General features: G+C 46.3%; 1 protein-coding gene across 1 annotated transcript in view; it reads left to right on the forward strand.

Moving 5' to 3' along the window:
* PTH1R (parathyroid hormone 1 receptor) overlaps positions 1–22632 on the forward strand; it is a 126882-nt gene that overhangs the window by 54414 nt on the left and 49836 nt on the right. The window contains exon 2 of the mRNA XM_052808891.1: positions 6811–6916. Within this exon, the coding sequence (XP_052664851.1) occupies positions 6811–6916 (106 nt within the window). The remainder of the gene's footprint in view (positions 1–6810; positions 6917–22632) is intronic.

The raw sequence follows: 22632 nt of genomic DNA on the forward strand, positions 1-22632 counted from the left end.
AAAGGCAATTCCTTTTATAAAAAACAGGGGCCAGGATCTCAATTCTACACCATCCCATGTCGCCACGCCACCGCTGACCAACCTTAGGCAATGCCTTGTGTTCCCAGCCACCTCCACCCTGCCACCTTGTCCTGCTTCTAGAATCATAGAATCATTTCGGTTGGAAAAGACCTTCAAGATCATCAAGTCCAACCATCAACCATGCCCACTAAACTGTGTCCATTCTGAGCAATTCCCCGTCACCACGAGCTCCTGACTGACTGTTTCGGCTCAGCCCACGGTGAAAGCTACATCAGCTCCTGCCAAAGGCAGCTGAATCCCTACTCTGTGGCATTATTTAGTTGTGCCACCCTTGTCTGCATGCCTGGCATCAATGCCACATTGCCTTCAGCCCAGCCTGATGCTCTGATATCAGTAGAGGTGTGCTCACCTGTGGCAGGTGCAGGTCTGATGTTCGATTAGACATGGTTAGATTAATCTCCTAATTCAAACAACTATCTTGACCCTTACAGAGTTCAGGAGAGGGGTTGCTCTATCAGCAAGGCTGGAATGAAGTTCTAATTTAACTTCCTTCCCGCCCATGCCCTCAGCTCAATTGCAGTCTCTGTTGCAGAAAAAGGACTTGGTTTATGACCTTATATTGCTTGGTTTGATGTTTCAGTTAGACCCTTCACCCAGCTCGCCTAAGGCACCATTAAAGGAAAACCTTAGAAAAGTTTTGTCACACTCCCCAAAGCTGGCTAACTCTTGGTCTCTGTGTCCCCACCCCAGTCCCTCAGGTTCACTCCTCACAAAAAAGACAGCACTATGATCACCCTTCCAGAGGTGACCACCAAAATCAGCAGGGCTGGTTTGGGGTGCGACCCGCACGGCCGGTTCTACCTATGTCCCACCCTGGTCCCACACCCTTGGGACCCACCTCCATTTTCCCTCCCTATCACCAGCATTGATGCTTTCATTTCCACATTTCCCTTCTTCCCTTCTTTCTCCTAAGCCCCCCTCCTGCCTGCACCCCCTTTCTGCTTCACACCAGCGATTACCTGGTCTACGGCTGTCCAAGATGGTGATCACCAGCAGTCCCTTGTCTTGGGCCCGTCAAGCGGCCGTGATGCTCTCAACCCCGACCAAGGAGTCTGTTTGCCTTTAGCTATTTTTTGAGTTGCTGCCAGGGAAGTTTCACAAAAAGGATAGTGTTATTTCTGAAAATGAGTCCCATAAACAAGGATGAATATGACCTCCCCGTTGAGATTTGGGGTTTACTTTAGTGGCTGGGAGATCAGCCAATGAAATGGAAATACCAGAAAACATTATCATAATTACCCCATGGCCTCCTCTGGGGGCAAAGGAAAAGGGAAAAAAAAAGCTGAACCAAAACTGATTTAACAGCCTCTGGATAGCATTGTCATTTCACCCTTCCCTGCTTGGCCTGCCTCCTGCTCTGCGTTTCTGCTTTCTCTGAACAAGGGGGAGGAAAAAAAAAAAGCATTCCTAGATCTTTTCCCCACAAGGAACTTTTTTTTTTCTGGCAAAAAACAGTGCTGGAAAGCCGAGAGGTGATAAAGATTGAGAAAGAGTAGCAGAGTAGCAGATGGGTTTTGATTGCAAAACTGGGGAGACCAGGGAGGAGCCCCCATCCTTTCCCCTAGTCTGTAACTAGGAGTGAAGGGCAAAGCTGTCCTTCTGCACCTACCTGCGTAGAGCCCAGCCTGTCTCCATCACTTGAGCTTGTACAAATTTGATGCCAAGGAAGCTCAGCGCAGGAATTTATGCTGAAGCAAGTTAGGGAGGGCTCGTGAAAAGGGATTTGCTGTCAGCTCTTTTAGAGTGATTAACTTCTGCAGGGACACGATGACCTCATACTTCTAAATACTTGGATCTGGGAGATGTACCTGTCTGCGACACTATTTCTGACTTCCCTCAGATGCTTCTCTTGCCCCCAGAGCTCATGACAGCAAAAGCTCCACTCCACAGATCCTCTCAGGGCTACTAATGTGACCAATTACTGCAGTCACCAGCTGCCCAAAGGAGAAAAAAAAAAAAAACCCACAGCTGATCTGATTTATTTTAGGTAGTGGTTTGAGGAGGGAATGAGTTTCAGCTGATCTGTGTATCTAAATAATCAGTGACTATAAGGGGAACTCTGGGTGAATACCTCAGACTGGTAAATCTCATCCTGGATGTCCCTGGTTGGCAGCAAGGCAGGTATTATGTTGGAAAACATGTATTATGTTTGTTCCTTTCTGTTGGCTAATAAGCATCTGCAGAATGAGAGGTGTTGGGCTGCAAGTGGGTGGGCTCATAGCAGAAGTTCTTGGTAAAAGATAAGTGAAACATTGAACATGCAAATTCTGGTGAGTTGTGGCTGCAGCGCTCACTTGGTTGAAGTGCTTCTAGCACCTCTTAGCTACTTTTTCATGGTCCTGAACAGCAGGTGTAGAGAATATACACAGTAGATTGTGTTGAGCATGTCAAACTGGACCCTACCCAGAATGTACATGTATGTTCCTGAATGCTTAGCAGGGCACAAGGTTTCTGTGGCCTTAGAAAAATAGAGGGCCTATGGTGAGAGATATATATAAAAAAATAGCCTTATTCAGTCAATCTTCTATCCTAACAGACCATTCCAAGGAGCTGCCAGTTTAGGATGTTTAGAGAAGGAGACAGCTCTCATGATTGTCACCTTCCAGCTTTTGGTGATCAGCAGTTTAAGACCTTCCTGCATCAGAAACTTGCATCCAGGCTATGGTGTTTAACAGCTACTGATGGATTTGTCCTTTATTAATTTGTCTAATCCTATTTTGAATCCACTGATACGATTTGCTTGCATGCATTGTCCTGTTTCTTTTTAGACCTTGTTCTCTTCATCTTGTACCTCCCAGGTCTCAAATTCTGCACAATTGTGACCAATTAGCCCCCTTTCTCTGTACCACCTGGTATCTTACAGACACTTCTCATGCCAGTATCTCCAGCCCCATCTGTCTCCCAACCCAAGGGATCCAAATCCATTCCAAAGCAGTGGCTGCTTCACCAGCAGTAGCTCCTACCTGTTATGAACTCCTGCTGCCTACACCTCAGTACTTCTGAAAATGAAGCCACTTATTTTGCTGCCTAGGGATATTCAGATTCCAAAAAGTTGGCGTACGCAACTGCTAATGATTTTAGCAAGGCCATCCCACAGTATTTTTGGATCAGGTGTTGAGATTGTTTGTCAAAGAGAAAGTTTTGCCAAGCCAGATCCAAATATGTCTAATATCATGAGTGCATCTGTGTTGCAAAGAAAATGTGCCTGTGGATTTCTTTTAACCTTTGACAGCCAGGATGGAAAGATGAGTAGGGCAGCATTGTCTTAAGATCAGAAGATCCAGAGCAAGAAAATCAGATGCGCAGGAAAAAGTGGTGTTGAACAGTTAAAAGTGCTCTGGCACCTGACAGGTCCAAAGCTGCTCTACAGTTTCCATCTGTGGGTATCTGCCCTGTCCTACCTTCTGTCTCTTGAACCCAAGGCTGAGCTGTTTCAGTGTCCGATCCGGCAGCATGCTGCTCAGTCCTGTGTCCCTGGAGAGCTTTCAGTCTGGCTGATGCATTGAAATGGCTCAGCAAGGGGTTTGACAAAGGATGGAGGCAAGGGATGGAACGTGGGGTTGGGACAGGAGGGGACAAGAAGTTCAGAACCACTAGCTATTCAGCCCAGTTTTACTTAGGTGTTTAATGTGAGTTATTTGGCAGCAAAGGAGCGGCATTGCCAGACTGCATAGTTTTCCTACAAGTCTCCTGAGCATAGGTGTCTCCTTGAAGACATGGGATTTAATGAAAGTCTCTATTCTTATTCATATATGTGTTTACATACATGTTTCAGCCTCCTTGACCAAGGAGAAACACAGAAAGACACATCTGAAACATCTCTTTTAGCATTTAAACCAGTTTTGGAGGAGGGAAGAGAATGGGGAGTTGTTTGGGGTTTGGTTTTTTTTAAGGGTCTGGCAGGTTTTGGAAATTTAAGACCAGTAATGAGGGCTCAGGAAAGCTGAAAACCTGGGTTGAGTTCAGAGCTCTGCCCCAGCTGTTCTGCCCAGCTCTGAGCACAGCACAGCGCTTGGTGACTTATCTCCTTTTCTTGGAAGTAAAATTTATTTTTTGTGCCTGGCCTGGAGACCATACATCCCTCTGGCTGGGAGCTGCTCTACTCTCAGAGCACGGCCAAAGGAGCTTGAGGACTACACGTGCAAGAGATGAATCATTTGAAATGCCTGAGGTCAGGTTCTACTCTGGCCACTATAAATCCAAACTAGCTCCTCCGGCTTTGGTGGAATCACTCAGGTTTTGTGCAGATATAAATGACAGCAGGTTTTGACCCAGAGGTTTTATGTTTGCAATGAAAGAGTTGAAATGTGGGATGTTGCCTTAAATGTGGACAGGCCGAACATCTGGAAAGGGATGGCTTTGTTTTGCATTAACATTAACGTGGTTTTGAAACAAACTCCCACTTCTGAAGGATTTTTAGCATGGATTTTTTCCAAGGACATGAAAAACTAACTTCTGTTTTACTCAGAGTCCCCTTATCAGATCTAGCTATCTATCTGCATGTCCATTACCACACCAGCTGCTCAAACATCCACCATTCCTCTCCATAGGAGCACACTGGGAAATTGAATCTGAGTTTATTTCTAAGCTGGATTTCATTAACCCTCATTATGTCATTTGTAGTAAGTCTTGCTTGAGAACTGATTGGCCTTCAGCTGGTTTATCTTACTTGCTTTCCAAAATGAATTAACTTAAAATGAGTGAAGGAACCTTAATTCTGACTAGCAGTGGTTTTGGGGAGTACAACAAAATGTCATAACCCCCCTTCAGTCTGTTCTTCAAAGGGACTGAAATGAGCAGCCACCTCCATGGACAGGCTCTACAACCTGTTTCTTGACAGGTTTCCTTCTCATCTGCAGATCACTACTGGCTTCACAAGGTTTTTTATTCTTTCCTTTGCCTGCCTGTACTATGCATTGAAATTTAGGTCTGCTCCATCCATCAGGATGTGGAGCGCTGCCCTAGGTTTTGCATTACAGATTTACAGTGGCCAGTCTCACCAGCACAGTCAATATAAGAAAAGAAAAAAAGAAATATATTGCTTTGCTTAAAACAGTACTGCAGCCCTTCTTGCTTACATTATGCTTTTACGAGTGAGTGCTGAGTTCTGTACAAATCCAGAGAGAGGCAACACCTGCTCTCATTGCATTTATAGTCTGATTAATCAAGACAAATATTAGGGGAACAGAGGCAATGAGAAGAGCAGTGATTTATCCCAACTTACTACATCACTTAATTCTCTCAGGCTAGTGCCTTACCAACACCCTCAGTTCAGGAGCCCTATAAGGTATTACATGTGACTCCTCTGTGCTTTGAACCAGCTTTGGGGTGATCTGGTGGGTGAGGATCCCAGCCAGTCCTGACCTCCCAGAGACTCTTCCTCCATGACTGGCAGAGTACCAAGGATGGACCCAAACCTCAAAAGTTTCACAAGGATGGTCAGATCCTGCAGGTTAGGGCCTGCGAGGGAGGCTTGCCAGTAGATGGACACATTCCACAACTTTCCTCACCCCCTTCTATGCTGCAAATCACAAGGCACCTACAGGGTACGATCTGCATCATCCATTCAAATCTAGGGCAGAAAATGAATGTAGGAGTAAGTATACTGTTCTTTTAGGAGAAAAAAAGCAGGAATGAACAAAGGCACTATCATCCTAGTGTAGCTGGGATAGGTACAGTGAAATATCCATCCGTTCCTGCCAAACTAACCCGGGAGAAAGTTCTTCCTAATCTCAGGCTTTATCTGGCAGTGGGACAGGCCCTGCATGTCTGAGCAGGACACACAAACTAAGTACCCAAGAGGCACAGCAGAAAATTAAAGCAGCCGTATTGCATTAGACCAAAGCTCTATATGCTATAACAACCAAAGCATTCGCAGAACAAGCCTTCCCCACGGCTGTACCCCCAGCTCCCCGAGGCCAGCCATGCCTGATGGGAATGTGCTAGCTTCATGAAGCAAGTTTATTTTTTTGTTTGTTTTTTTTTTTTCTTTTTATGACCAGCAAGTGCCTTTGAGGGCTGAGTATCACCATGTATCAGCAAGCAGCAAACAGAATAGGGTAAAACAGGCTTTGAGTAAAGCACCTTCCCTGTCCCCCTTCTTGTCGCTTGACCTCTGGAGACCTTACAGGAGGAGAAATTTAGTCTTTCCAGGATGATGCTCACAGGCTGTTTTTCCCCAAGCCTTCAGTCTCTGGGGGGCAGATGCTGTCAGCTCAAAGCCCTGCCTAAAGCAGCCCCTTCTGCATATGTTCTTGGATTTACGTAGCATGTTTATAGAGCCTGATGCCATGTGGCTGAAGGCCTGCATGCAGAGGTGGACATAGCACTGCCTTGATGATGGCAGGTTGCAATTCTTAAGAGGAGTTCTTGGTACAATATCATTTACCAGGATTTTTTTTCCTCTTGGGTAGTAGCCTCATCCCTGCAAGGTGGGGCGTGCCACCCCAGAAATTGCTCCCTTCCCGTGTGTGCATGTGTATGATGTGAGCAATTGCAGTGTGCGCTTCCTTTGCTAATTACGCAGAGGATTCTGTGTGGCATCTTGTAAGAGGTGTTGCTTGGGACGCTAATTGCTGAGCAAACTGAGATACACAGAGCAGGGCTGGTGGAGGAAACTGCTGATGCAAAGGAGGATTTGCATTCAGATCACCTGCATTATCTGGGAAGTTTGTGTCCTGCTGCTCTTTGCATGCTGAGGTTTAACCTCATTTCTCCCCATCGCTGCAGGTGGATGCTGATGATGTCATCACCAAAGAGGAGCAGATCTTCCTACTGCTAAAAGCCAAGGCTAAGTGCGAACGACACCTGAAAGCCAAGGTGCCCAAGGTGCATGGTGAGTTTTCCCACAGCAACCCAGACTGCATGGCTGGGGCTGGGCCCCTCTCTGCTCAACTCCAGTCCTTCCCCTCAGCCCCATATGCAGAGCTCAGAGCATGTGAGGGAGGCAGCTGAAGAAGGCCCAACATATTGGTTTTTCACGTTAGGCTGTGGGGAAGATCTCGTGTTGAAAAGCAAAGTTGTCACACCTTCTTTCTCCTGCTCCAGAACTCCAGATGCCAAGGGGTCAGGAGGATGCAAGAGTCATGGTCGTGGGTTTGCAGCCCTTACCACTATACGCAAAGCCCAGGCAATGCACGGGAGATAGCATCAACCATCAGTTCTCCCAAGACCCTTTGCCGCAAGACACCAGTGGTATGGGAAACAAACCATCCTTCCAACACCCCTTCTCTGTTTCCCTCTGACATACTCTCTCTCTATTCTTCTCAAATGGGCCCAAGCTCAGCTAAGCCTTTCTTCCACTTCCTTTCTATTTTGGGCTGCAAAATCACTACCAGATGTAGAGCTGGAGGGAGAAGAAGGGAGAAAGCTCTCTCATGTGGGTAGCAAAGTAATCATCCCCCATTGGTTTCTTTCATCAATTTCACATGTGTTAATTATTGGCACTAGGGCTGTATGCTGAGGCATCCTGCACCCACCCAGCTAGTCCTGGGTGGGCATCCTGTCCCATCTCCCTCTATTGCCTGAGAGAAGGGGACAAGCCAGGATGCTTCCCACCTTCACCATTGCATCTCAGAGCTCTCTCTTCCCACAGCCAGCACTGTGGGAGTACCTGGAGACATCACCAGAAGAGGGAAAGGTCCCCAGAGCTAGCTGTGATTTTAGAGCAGAGTTTCCTGCCCACCTGGTGTCCCTCTCCTGTTGGAAATGACAGCAAGGGACCGTAAAAGCCCAGCTTTCATTTTATTCCAAGCTTCCAGCTTTACATCAGCCAAAACCTCAAGCCACATCCTCTGTTGCTTCTTTGTCCTGTTCACCCAATGCCCAATTAACACCTCCTTAAAAAACATATGTGCAAAGGCATTTCCTTTTGTTGTACTATAGACCACCTGCCTACCTTGGCATCTGGTGATATCAACCCGCTGGTCTTGCTCTCACACCCTATTTTCTAACCCTTCTCTATGAGACTGCTAGTGTTTAGTATTGATCTCCTTAATTGTCAGCAGCAGTGTCGGTAGGGCTGGGGAGATGTGTGACTGACAAGCAGACTTTGGGCTCTACCATGGTCAGTTTGGTAGAGCAAAGGAATCAAATCACAGGGCTTTGCAAACATGCTCTTGGGTCTGTTTTGAGACCTGGTTCTGCGACTGAGACCAGCATTAGCTCTGCCATTGACTGAAACAGAAAGAAATCTAATACACTGTCATTTATATATCTCATGGACCCAAGTCTTGGCTTTGGAAAAAGCTCTTCTGAGCTGCTTGTGCAATAAAACTCAGGCTCGCTGCTCCATCCTCTGTAGCAAATCTCTGTCAAATCCTAAATAGTACAGCCAAGGAGAGGAATCATCTTGATGTCAATACCCACAGCAGTATATTTAAGGCTTTAAAGACTCAAGGCAATCATTAGCAATAAGCAGGTAGATCAAATTAATCTGCAAGAGGTCCACTAATCCAAAGGCAGAATGAATTCTGATTTAACCTTTCCCAAGAAACTTTTTCTTAAGATGTTGTGAAAGAACCTCCAGTGGCAGCACCTCCGTAACACCCCAGAAATTCACTCTAACACTTCACAAACAAGTCAGCGAGTTGCCAGACAATCTCTGAGATAGTCTAAAGGGTCAATGGTCACAGACAGAGGATTTTGCAATTTGGAAAAGAACTTCCCACTTTGCAGAAGAGCTGCCATCCACAGATTTTTTAGACTACAGGTGTCCTTGGACACATGAGATGATAAAGTTATGGGGTATATGTGAACAGACTAACTCAATCTCCATTTTGCAGTGTGTCTGCTCCTGCATGTTGCAGGAGTCTAAGGGGATGGATAGTTTTAGATCCTCTTGTGGGGTGAGGGTTAACAGAATAAAAGGCTGTAATCTGCTCTGCGTTAGCTTTAATGCAATTAATTGCTTGGCTAAGGCTCAGAAGCTTAGTTTTTGCACAAAGGCTTCAGACCCCAGGGTGAAAAGTGGTTAGGTCCAGTCCCTTTCCTCCTTTGATGATATGGAAACTGGGGCCTGGTTTCTATTTGTGCTAATCACCAAAGGACATATGGGTCTGCACCCTTCTCGGCCAGATGGAGGACCTCATCCCATTGCCTCGTCCCTCACTACAGATCCCCCCCCAAAAAAAAGCCTGGGAAGGGCAACATAGCCTTCACAATGAAGAGGCACCAGCCCCCACTTGCAGACAATATTCATGGGGGCAAAGTGGTTGTGACTGGGAGCAATATAAATCCTGGGTGGCCATGCCAAGTCTTCAGGCAGTCTCCTGGGATATCACTCAGAGTATTTCTGAGAAGCACCCACTTGGGTGGCAGGAGAACTCTTCTAACTGCCATGGAGGATTTGGGGTTTGTTACCACCTTGCCAGGTCCCCTATCTGTCTTGTCTTTGGATTTTTAGTGGTGTAGGACAGAGTCGTCCCTCATGATGCATTTATATTTTGGCTCTGCAAGATGTAGCCTCTCCTGGAAGGAGAACAAGTGACTCTGCAGGCAGGCAGAGAGCTGCACCCAGGTCCATTTGACCCTCTGTTTGATAATAACGGCAGCCTGTGGCATTGATGTGCCTCTGTATCTGTATCGAGTCTACTTGCTGGCAATGCAGACTGATGGTCCCCGTGTCAGATGCACAAAGGACATAGTCTATTTGCCGGAGCTCCCCCATGGCAGCCAGCTGTGCTCCTTCCTTCTTGACAGCTCCCAGTGCCTCCTGAAAGCAAGGCTGGAGACTCAACACCTGCCCCTGTATTTTTTTTTTATTATTATTTTTTTTTCAGTAGTGTGAGGAATAGGTCCCACTCCAAAGGCTGCTTCTGCCAGTGTAGAACAGATTTATTTTATATTAGAGGTGGGTCATGCCCTGCTGAGAAGTATGTTTGTAGATCACAGGGAGCAGTGCACGCCTTGGCCTGAAATGATTTATTGATCTGGCTGGTATCCAAAGGGCAAAAGGGAACAGGCACAGTCTAGCCCCTTTAAAATACTAAAAAAAAAAAAAAAAAAAAAAACCCAAACAAAAAAAACAAAACCAAACAAAAAGAAAACCAAAAAACCCATACCACAAAAAAACCCCACAAGAGCAGCAACAACAAAAAAACCAACAATGGAAGTGACCACAAAAAGAAACAGATCAGCCCAGGCTCAAGGAATGCAATGCAGGAGGCAGCATACCCTCCTGGTTCAATCTACCCATGTTACATTTAGTTTCTGGAAGTCTTCTAAATGGGAGAAACTGTCCTCATGTGGTCAATAAATGGCCATAAGAATCATACATGAGACCCCGGAAAGTTTGCACAATCTGCTCTCTCTGTCCGTAATAAAGCAGAGCTACTCCACGGCATCCTGGAGGCCATCCAAGGATGCCGTGGAGTAGCATCCAAGGTCAAACGATCTGCCCTGCAAAAGCGAGTACGGTTTCACCTGATGTGACAGTGGCACAGTGAACTTCAGCTGAAGAAGTCACTCATAAAGCAAAAGTCGTGGTCGTTGGGGCCATTATGAATTTCAGCCAAGGTTGTCACAGTGCTGGTGATAGTCGTGTGCAGCAGAGGTAGGTTACTGATGACCTTGAATATCTGAGCTCCTTCTAAAGTTGGTGGACAGAGAAAAGCACTTTTTGGGGTGGCATGTGCCTCCCACCTGTCTCCAGATGTTGATCACAGATTAAACCTAGGATTGCTGATTTAGATGGACCACTTAACACATGCTGCAGTATGATGTGGTTACTGGTGATGACGGTGTGATCCCTAGGAGGGTAGCCTAGCACTAAGATAGCTTACCTAAGCGTGTGGTGGGATCTCCGTCTTCAGAGGTTTTCAAGAGTTGGCTAGACAAAGCCATGACTGACCTGACCTCATGCTGGTTTTGAAGGCTGAAGGTTGGACAACAGATGTTCAGAGGTCCCTTCCAACAAACTTTTCTATGATTAGTCTTGCCCAGGGGACTTAGGATCACAAGCCAACAGCATTGAGGCTCCTTGGGGGGATTGTTTCCTCCCTGTAGACTTCAAGGCTCAGTTATCAAAGATGGGTGAGGTGAGGGCCTAACTACGATGCAGCAGGTACAGAGCTGGACAAGGAGAGAAGGGGAAGTCTGGGTAATTCATCTGTCTTTTACGTTGGAAAAGAAGGGGAGCTTTGCATGTTTTCTCTTTTTCCTCTTTTTTTTTTGGGGGGGGGGGGGGGGCATGTTGTTTCCAGTTATCTTGCATGTTCAGATTTGTCCTGGTTTGTCATTCCAAGGAATGAAAAAGGACAAGCCCGCAGTGAGGCAGCGGTTTTGGGGAGATGTCCTGGTTTCAGCTGGGATAGCGTTAATTTTCTTCTTAGTAGCTGGTACAGTGTGTTTTGGATTTAGCATGAGAAGAATGTTGATAACACACTGATGTTTTAGTTGTCGCCAAGCAGTGTTTATCCTAGGTTAAGGATTTTTCAGTTTCCCAGGATCTGCCAGCGAGCAGGTGTACAAGAAACTGGGAGGAAGCGTGGCCAGAACAGCTGACCCAAACTAGCCAAAAGGATATTCCATACCATAGCATGTCATGCTCAGTGTATAAGCTGGGTAGAGTTGGCCATGAGGGGTGGATCGCTGCTCAGGCATCGGTCAGCAGGTGGTGAGCAATTGCATTGTGCACCACTTGTCTTTTCTTGGGTTTTTTGTTTGTTTGTGGGTTTTTTGTTATATTAATTTTCATTACTATTATTATTATATCTTATTACTATTATTGTTAGTTTTATATTTTATTTTACTTTAGTTATTAAATCATTCTTATCTCAACCCATGAGTTTTACTTTTTTTTTTTTTTTTCAATTCTCCTTCCCGTCCCACTGGGAGCGGGGAGGAGTGAGCAAGCGGCTGCGTGGTGCTTTGCTGCTGGCTGGGGTTATGATCTCCTGTTGTGGCTTAAGGAAAGCGTATCATAGAGTCATCAAAGGATAAGACTTCTTCAGCTTTTCTTACATAGTTGGTTGTGGTGAGGGAAAAGATTCACATTCAGCTCTGCTTGAAGGAATCTAAATCTATGTTATTGCTTCCCAGAAACAATGCTTTACTGCCTGGCGTGCCAAAGGTGAAAAAGGAGGTTGAAATCTCTTCCTTTAGTTTTGCTTCATGATGTCTGAAGGTACCAAAAAGCACTGGTGCAAGAGCTGGATCTCAGCTGCCCAACCTCATGGTCTGCATGGAGAGCCAGTATCCTTCTGGGACCATTGTAGGAGCCTTCAGCATGGAGCAGCTCTTAATGGTGGGACCACCCTGCAGACAACCCAGTGGTGTAGGATGTTTGGGAAAGGAGAAGGTTCCCACTTAAAATCCCTGGCCTGAGCCAACAAGGAGGGGCTTTGGACTTGAGAGTCCTATCTCTGCAGGGAAACTCTTAACCACAGAGGTCACAGGAAAAGAGGCTTTTGACCCCATGGCTGGTTTAGAGCTGCTTTGCACCAGACATTTACGCAAGCTCTGCAACAAGTGAAGACTTGCCTGAGGTCTGGCTTTTACATCTCTGCTCTGGGGTTTTGTCCTGCACCCCTCAACGTTCAATATTACAGCTTGTGGATGGAGTCAGAAGAGGACTTTGAGAGACGCATCCATTGCTATCGGCACGCAGGGATACTTCCCTCTCGTGGCTCTCTAAGCCATGAGAAATAGGGGTGTGCGCTTCTGCAGACAGCCTCTGCTTCTCCAAGGAGCCTTCTGAGGACCTCTTCCTGCAAACCTGCTCTCGTCAACACTTCGAGTTCACACCTGGATTTGAACCAGACTGAATGAAGCACTGTTCTTCTGCCAGCTCAGAGGCAGCCAGATGGAAGGTGCGAGGAGGCAGCAGTTATGTCTCTCCTCTCAGACAAGGAGAAGATGGAGTCCCATGGACTCCTAACTGCATGTCACGTCCTGACCTGGTCCTACAGGGCATCTCTATGGCAAAGGGAAGGAGTGACTTCAGCATAAGCCTATATCCTTCATAAGACAGCTCGGCTAACAAGGGCAGAGCAGAACTCAGTTATGGTGACAGAGGTGCTGAGGACCTGTGTGTGTACGCAGGCTGGTTTTCTTATCACCAAAAAGCATGGCTTCGTTTGCTATTTCAGATTCCCTTTAGCATGCAAGTATGGGCAGGGCCAACGGCGCAACTGATTGACCTGAGAAAGAGCCTTTTTGGAGGAGGTTTGTTTTTCAGCTGGATCAGCTTCCCGATCTGGTTCATCCTGCAGCCACATAAACAGGAGAGTCATCGCAGGGAAAGGAGCGGTGCCAGGAAAGAAAGGTGTTGGTGTAAGCAGTACTGCAGTGAGCATTACCTGCTGAACATCTGAGGCTTTGAAAACCCAAGCCGACTTATCCCCCGTTGCCTTCTCTCCTTGCTCCCACGCAGCCTCACTTCACATCAAGGGGTGTATGCATCCACCTAGTGCTGTCGGATCCTGTCCTGCGATCACCCTTGACCCGTGTCCATCACTGTTCATCAGAAGTTGCCACATACCACCTGGCAGAGGGCTGCTTGGATCCTGCCTCTGCCTGGGTATGATTGCAGCCCAGTGTTGTGATTTACTCCATAATAGTCAACGATCTGTGTTTTCGGAAGCAGTGAGGGAATTTGGGACACCTCGATTTTTTTATTTATTTTTTAGATAGAAATATCACGTAAGCTGGCATGAAAGTTTGGTAGGGCTGCTGTCCTCATTCTTGGGAGCTGACGCACAGGGATATTCAACGCCTCGCCTCCGATCTCAAAGGAGAGTCTGTGGCAGAGCCAAGATTTGGATTCTCATCTCCTTACTCTTCAGCCAGGGCACAAGCCACAAACCACACTTCCTTTTGTCCTGGAATTCAAGGTGAGGCTACAAAGATTCAAATCCAGGTGGACAGAAACTGATGAAAATCATTGGACAAATTCCACTTGACTGAAACTCAAAACTCTCGTCATCGCTCTCACTTTAAAGCCTCCCATTTTGTTTTGAAATGAGGAAAACACATTTGAAATTTCCTGCAGTGTAATGGGTACCTGGGTTCTCCTCTTTTGCCTGTCTCATCACTGAGTGCATTTCTTGGGCCAGTCCTTTTCTGGTATAAACTGGCAGATTCCCATCCAGTTTAGTGAGGGCATTGATTTATCGCAGATTCTTTGATTTCTCCCACAGTTCAGCACTGCAACTTACTTTTTTTCCCCTCTGATATTCATTCAACCAACATTTTAAAAAGGGAAAAATCCAAATTTCAGAGATATCTGTGGGTCTTAAGAGATGAGAGGTAGCCTGGATCAGCACCGAACCTTGATTTTGGGCTGATATCTGCTGTTCCCTCTCACACCTTGCAGCTACCCACCCCTAGTGCATTTACTTGGCAATCGCAGGCTGGAAATGGCTACACAGATTAACACAAATGAATAGAACACACCATGGGAGGACCTGTGAGTCCAGCACCACTGCTTGCCCCCAAAAGGGGAAATGAAATTTTGAGAAGCAAATTTCTGTGCATCATTCTTCCAGCACAGACTTGGATTTTGCATGGATCATGCACCAGAACTGGCTCTTTGAGTGGAAAATGTGATCCTGCCTGTGCACGGACTTCATGAGCTCTTCCCCAGGAAGCAGCCAGCCCAGAAGAGACAAGTATCTTGAATCACGCTCCGCCATCCTCTGGAAGCAGCAAGACCTTGCTCTCCCATCTGTTCCACTTAGCGTTGTCCTTTTCCCTTTGCTGGTTTTTGGTCTCTCAGTTTTATTAAACCCACAGTTTTCTTCAGCCTGAACAATTATTAGCAAGTGCCGTGTGCCTCACAGGGCAGTTTCCAGAGCAGGTCCTCTCAAAGGGGCTAGTGAGCAGTTACGTTGTTCTCCCAAGCAACCTGCACACTCACAAGCCTGGCCAACACTGGCTTCACCTTTGTGCCAAAGGGCTGATCTTATTGTAGATCCAGCTACTAAAAGTGGCCATAAAACCCAGTAGAGTAGGCCTAAAACGTGAACTGCATGCACTGAAAAAAGGAAAGAGCCGATGGAAGTATGGAGAGTAGTGGTGTCTACCCACCTTGTAGAGACCAGAAGGAGATGTTCGTTGGAAGGAGACTTCCAGAGGCTGGAAGGGATATTCACTGTCTTTCCTGGATTTAACTTTCATCTGTTCCTGGCCCATGCTCTGAAAGATCAGGCAATTAGCTGTCAAGTGGAGTATTCAAATATGTTATCTGCTACCATGGTTCAGCAATATCCTGTTCAGTTGAAATAAATGAGATGCAATTTAATTAGGGATGTGTCTGAGCTACATTTCAAGAGTTGAATTAGGGACTAAGGAGCATCAGGGTGAACAACAGACATGCCAAGCATTTCTGGAGAGTGGGAACAAGTGGCTGTTACATGTGTGATTGCTAGTAGGGTTGATAGTCCAAAGGAAAGTCCTAGCAAACAAAAAGGTAAAAAATTGATAAAATTCTAAACTTTCTTTACACATAAACAGTGGTTCATTATTGCTAAAACCTCTAAATTCCCTTTTTTCCTTCTAAAAATGTTAACTTTTAGTTTTATGCTAGCTAGTGGAGGGTGAGCCGCCTCCTGTCCTCCTAGGACAGGTCACGTAGACAGTGTCATCTGTCCCCTGGCCACCTCCCAGGTCTATCTCTGAGCCTGAGGACCTGCCACGGACTCTGATCCATGGGGTGACATGGGCACAGCCCCACACGGACATGTGCCACGGGGAGACAGGCCTGAGCCAGCCCAGTCTGCTTCCACACAGCCCTGTCTCAGGATATGTGCGTCATCTGCCACTTTTGGCTAAGGCACTGAGGGTCGGAGACCCAAAATATTAAAAGAAAAAAATGCAAAAACCTGTCCCCACAAGCATTTGGCTTCCTTTCTTCTTTTCTCTCTTTTTTTTCTCACCCTTTTCTCTTTAAATTTAGTCTCTAGATGAAAGCCTTTCGGAAAGAACAGGAAACCCTAAAATTTCTTTTCTACGTACACAAATATTACATTTCAGCCATGGTGGGCAGCCTGATGCCACCCCAAAGTTAAACCTGGAAGGGGATGAAGTGAAATTCCCAGCATAAGCCATCAGACCTGATTTTTTTTTTTTTTTTTTACCCATGAATTAAAAGCCTGTCTTTCCCTGGTTTGGAAAAGGAGATGGGACATTTTGTGGGGGAAGAGAGATTTTTACACAAACCTGTTATTAGCAAAGGCCATCGGCAACCCTTTCTCGGAGTCCTAGGTGTTGCAGCTTGCCTCAAAATGGCTTGTTATTTTAATAAATAAACCTATTTGCTAGGGGAAGGGGTTATTTTTAGTTGAGAAGCTGTGTGTATTTACCTAAGGTGTGTGGGTTATGCATCTGAGTTTATGGCTCCATTGTCCCTAAAGGACCTATACCCAAGCCCAGGCTCTCTGTGGGCTTGCAGAAGCCCAGGACCTGCTCCTGGTTTTCTTGTCAGAGGCTCAAGCACCATCCCCTGATTATCCAGCCTGCCAGGATCTCCTCAGAGGTTGTGAGTAGCCTCAGGTGCCTTAGAAGTTAAGGGAGACAAAGGCATCCCGGACACTCGGGGTCTGCCCTAAACAGCCCAGACCTCTATAAACCCATATCTTCTTCTCTTTCTATCTTCTTCCTATTTCTGTTCTCAGTCCTTGTGACTCGGAGATGCAGGGCCAGAACATTGGCTAAATACTGTCCTGCAAACAACCAAACTGTCCCTTGTTAGCATGCTCCCAGCACGGTTTTGGCATGAGGGGGAGTTCAGATTTGTGTATATGAGCCATGCTAGACTTGAAGGGCCCGAAAGTGGGCTACGGTCTGTTGTATTGACTAGTATAGATGTAATCAGTGAGTCTTGGTCAAGCCTGGGTTTTCTCATTGTATCTGTGGTTCTGGGATGGGTCAAAAGAGCACTGAAACCCTACAGAGAGAACTCATCTCCCACCCAACCCATCTACCACAGCTACCATTCAAGCCAGCAGACTGCGATGACTAGCAAGAGCTTGCAGCTCTTCGTGGATGGCTACTTACCAGTCATGCCTAAATTAGACCCAGCAAGAGATAGGAAATACCAACAGCTGGCCTCTACCTGCAAAGGTTTATGGGCCAAGGGCTTCTAATCCCATTGAGAAATGTCTGCTGAGCAGCTATATAGGTCTTGCAACGCACAGGAGGAATAGGTCTCAGGAGTTATGATAGGCATAAATGATCCATGTGTTAGCTATGTAAAGTAACATGGACAAAGGGTGAAAAACAGTCCATAGGATGGCTAAACTGCACTGCTAATTATCAACCTTATTTCCACGCTTATTTTAATGATTGGTATGACCAACACTATCCCCTCTCAGAGGGACATCTGGGGGGGGTTGGAAGGACTAGATGTACTGGAATGAGGAAAGAAGGATGCCTGGGCTGAGCCAGGCTGGTAGTGGTAGGTCGGGTGTTATCGGATGGGACGTTGAAGGTGACATTTCTCCTTTCAGGTTGTGAGCACAGTGAGTGGACAGGCAGCGTGTGAAAAGTCAGGGTAGTCAGCTCTCTGGAGCTGTGCCATGCTAGCAATTGCCTGGTAGCACTCATAACCTTGTGACTTTCCCATTCTGCCTTGGGGTGAGTAAAGCCACATTGTGACTTGGAACAGCCCCTGGCCCATGCGTCCTTCCCCTCCAAAGTCCAGTTCCTCCAGGGCTGAGCATGCAAGGGGTGTTTTGCCCACTAAACCCTGATGTGCAGACCAGCAAAGGTCTCTGAGTAGTTACTGGCAGAACCTACATTCATCCATCCGCTCTCCTCACCCTCCCCTCATGCTGGCCAGCACACAGTACCCATACACACACAGAGATGTTCAGAGACGCATGCAGGTGCAGGACACGCTGCACACAACTCCTCTGAGAGACACGGTAGCACTGTGTTCCCAGCTACCCATCCTTTGGATGCATGCAGAGCATCTTTCCCCAAAACAGGCACATGCTCCCCTTGCATTGCACAACACAGGTCAACAACAATACACACCCCTTCCTACAGACATACCCACCTACAGATCTATACATCTACATATGGAGGCATTCATACACCATGCTCTGACAGCCAGGTTTAAATGCATCTGCAACACCAAAACCCCCCATACAGAGGCACTGGCCCTCCAAGCCTCCCTTTCTCCCGCCCCTGTCCCAAAACGCTGGGTCATTTTTTTGGTCGCTCCTCCCTGCCTGTTTCCAATCCACCAAATGTCCTTCCCGTAATAGAGTGACCACAATTGCACACCGTATTCCAAATGTGGTCTCCCTGGTGCCTTGCACGGTGCCAGAATAAGTCGGGCTGATTTATATTCCATACCCCTAGATAAACACCTCGAGACCGTGTTTGCATTTATCCAGCTGCCAAGCAGCCTTGCAGATGGTTTTAATGTGTTCTCCACGTGCATGTACCACTTGTACAGAACTCAGAATTGAGACTGGGGGAAGGAAAGGAGGGAGGAGGCAAGGGAAAAGTAGCAGGCGGGAGAGAATAGCCCTTATTGCACCCTGGGGATAGAGTCTGAGCAGTGAACAGGCATGGCCCAAATATGCCTCTCCTTTCCTCTCTCTTCCACCAAAGCAACGTGCAGCATGCTGGGATTTCTGACTAGGCTCAGGTGGGCAAGCAGAAACGAAGAAAGAGCAAAATGAGAGATGTTTGTGGCGCAGCCCTTTCACAAAGCACTCTGTGACTGGCCTTTCTGCCTTCGAAAGGCAAGTCCCGCAGCAATGACATCAGAGCGTTTGCTTGCTCCATCCTGAATACCATATTGGCTTGTGATAATGACTACAATTTCCATGCCCTGAGATTTCAACCCTCAAGGGCTAAGGAGAGCTGCAAGGCACATCTGTTCTAAAACTACGGTAATCTGTGTTACTATAACCACTCTGTAGTACTGTACTACTGTAAGGGAGTATTCATGACAGTCCAAGCAACGGTGAGATGAATGGGTACACTATAATAGTAACCTTCAGACACCTCAGGCACCGAGACACACGCCGTGCCTGGAGGATTTTACAGTCTAGCCTTAGAAGATGGGCAAAGACGGTCTGTGATAAAAAGGCACGCAGATACAGAGAAGGAAATCAGATTTTCTGACTTGTACATGGCAAGTATATACCTCCCCTATTGTGATTGATGTTAGAGTAAGATGTCATTCCATGCATTTTGATGAGGTGTTGGTAACTTCTAGTTAGATGGTGAACTGACACGTTTCCAGACGCCTTGTCTTCTCAAAGTGCTTATTTCGTGGTGGTGGTGGCGGTGTCCTCTGCAGAGCTGGACAAGTAGGAGCTGTCTGCTGGTGACATGAGTCCCTGCCCCAGCACAGCCCTGGGAAGGCACTGGGTGAAAGTAGCATTTAGCACCATCGCTCCCAACACGTGTCCCTCAGACTGAAGTCTGTATTTCAGTGAGGGGTTTGTTGCCTGAACCCTTGGGGTTGCCTTCAGCTGAAGTTGAGGACTTGAGTGAGCTGGATTGATGGGCTGAGAAGTAAAAAAGACCCTTATAGGAAATGCATCAAGAAACGAGAGGAGGTGACCCTTACTGACGCAGGGATGTAGTGGTGGGAAGAAAGGCTGAGCTCTGCTGTGACTTAGCTTGTCTTGAGAAAGTGATGAGCTCGGTGTCTCAAGACCAAGAGATGAGAGCACAATTACATACGGGAGCTGTGTATGGGGTCTTTGTGCCTGGGAAGGAAGACAGGAGTAATCTGGACTGGTTTGGAATTTTTCTTGTCCTTGGAAGTGATTGCCACCAGTGTAAGAAAGATGATTTCTAAGATCTGGAGTGGCGGTAGGTAGCCACTGGAAAACTGAGGTGTCTTTGGGAAGTACAAGGGACTCTGCTGATCATGAGACAGTAGCATACAGGATACTGAAGTAGGATGAAGACGCACTGACCTGTCCCAGCGCAAGGATGGCAGCAGAGCTCGAGTGCTACATGCAGAGGAAGCTGTGAGTGACATGGTGCTCTCCTCCTAGGCCCATTGATGCCGCAGCCTCCATTTGCTCTAATGATACCACCTTAAAGTCACTCAGGGACATGAAATTTACTGACCTCATCCTGAACATGATTCATCTGAAGGGTAGAAGCTCTCTTTTAATTTCCAGTATAAGCTTTGTTCACTGCCAGTTTACATCTGTTTATTTTTGCATTATTTTCCACTTTTGTAGTTCATCTGCATTCATACTGCTTACCAATAGGATGAGAAAAACCTTCTTTCTCATTCTCTTTTGTTGGATTAAGCAGACCAAGCCTTTTATTCTCCTCCAGGGCCACCAACGAAATCTTCCTACCCTAGCAGTCCTTCCCTATTGCTGGAAGATTTTTTCTTTCTGTTCTTTTTCAACAAAGGGACTGCTGAGCTTTTCCACAGCGAGGTGGTTTGACCAGTAGCAAGGATGTCTCAGGACCTGTGAAGCCTCTTCTAGCAAATTACTATGGGATGAAGAAGCAGAATAAGTCTTAGGAGACAAAGTTTCAATTCCTGCCTCAGCAGTTGACTTTTACCAACCTCACTTACCCGCCTGTGTTAGGTTTGTAGTCAGGGAGTGTGGTGGTCACTGATCCTCACTTTCTCCACAAGTACAGTCACCCTGTCTCCCTGAACTCCTGTCAAACTATGGAGACAGAAAGGGAGACACCAGGATGAAGCATCTGTGAAGTCTCTGGAGAAGAAAAAGGTCTTGCCTCACTTTCCAGCTACTCATGTTGTCCTGCAAGACTAATTTCTTTAGCACTAAAGTGGTCAGTGATGTCCTCTAAACATGAGAAACTCCAACGCAATTCCCATCTTCCCTCTCTCCATTCATGAGAGTTACAGCTCTGAATTTGGAGGAATTTCACCCACATACATACATACCTGAGACAGAAGCAATATCCTCTACTCAGGATTGCCTGAATGACAGATACACATCCCAGACACTTAGGATGTGGGATATGTATGAGATTTACTTATTTTCTTAAAGTTTATTAATTCCTTTTGACTTACATCTTCAGCGAATCCTACTATTTCTTCCAAGGAAAGAAATGTTTTGCATTCCCAGTTCACTTGCAGCATGCGACTTCGTGTCCCAAACCTACCCACCTGTATCAATTCAAACAGTATATTTGAACCCTCAAACTATATTTCAGAAAAAAAGAAGTTTTTCAACTTTTCAATCAGCATTTAGAACCAACTGGATCCCTTCTGATTTTCTATGTTTCTAAATATTGTTAACAGTGTCTCAGGAGAGACTGCCTTATTTTTAGCATGTCAAAAGCACATTGCTTGCAGGTGGTGGGGTGTTTGGTTTTTTTTCCTAATGACAGCTTATAAAAAAGGCTGTAAAAAATGGATTTTATTTTTTATTTTAAAGCATAGCCATCAGGAAAAACTGTTGACTTTTGGATTTTTTTTATTGTTTTCCTGAAACTCCTCAGCATTTTTCAGATTTCTTGTAATTCAGTGTGGATCTCTTTTGAGAAATGACCAGGAGAAAAGGAAAACAACAGAGAGAAGCCAAGTTGTTAGTACTGTTAATAGTTTTATAAACCATTAAAAAAATGTTTGGAGGAAATATTTGGGAAAACAAACAAAAAGAAAAGTCTGGTTTGGATTCCAGCAGAATGCCAATGGAATAGATGGTATTTCCCCCCCCCACCGTTTTATCATCAGCTCAGTTGTTAAGTCACCTCCAGAGTGAGTGAAATAGGAGAAAGTTGGAGGCAGAAGGTGCAGAATTTGGTCCCAGTTCCCACATTGGTGGTCTCAAGCTGGTGAAATTAATGGTAAAGGTGCCACATGGCTGTGCAGACTAGAGGAGACAGGGAGTGGAGGGAGGGAGGAAGCCAAGCCTGTGGGGAATCATAGAACGGTTTGGGCTGGAAGGGACTTTTAAAGGCCATCTAGTCCAACTGCCCCTGTAGTGAGCAGGGACATCTTCAATGATCAGGTTGCTCAGAGCCCCGTCCAACCTGGCCTGGAATATTTCCAGGGATGGGGCATCTGCCACCTCTCTGGGCAACCTGTGCCAGGGTTTCACCATCCTCATCATCAAAAAATGTCTTCCTTAGATCTAGTCCGAATCTACCCTCTTTTAGCTTAACACCATTACTCCTTGTCCTATCAGAAGATCGATGGTTTGTCTCCTTAGATGGGAGGAATGGAGGTATTAGAGATAGGAGTGAGAGAAGGACGGTGGGGCTCCTGTCTGGGACAACAGGCATGACATAGAGGGCAGAGACAGCTTTTGGCTGCATTAAAACCCAGGAATGTGGATCCAACAGTCACAAAGTGTGGCTGGTCCTGACGTCAGTCAATATTTCCATTTGAAAAATGCTTTCCAAGACTTTCAGTCAATGTAGGAACTTCTCAATTCATCTGCAACAAGGAGGTCCAGAGGCACCTGGCTTGACCTGTGGATGTTTCCCCCAGCTTTCCCCTACCATAAACTAATAATTGCAGTCCCTTTTCCCAACCCACTTTCTCTCCCCTTGCCCCCATGGTGCCCTGGATTGGCAAGAAACAGGCACACTGTGCCTAATTTTAAGCTATGCATGTGCCAGTTGGCTGGTCAGTCAGCA

This window comes from Harpia harpyja, chromosome 1, assembly GCF_026419915.1.
Source record: "Harpia harpyja isolate bHarHar1 chromosome 1, bHarHar1 primary haplotype, whole genome shotgun sequence".
Lineage (NCBI taxonomy): Eukaryota > Metazoa > Chordata > Aves > Accipitriformes > Accipitridae > Harpia > Harpia harpyja.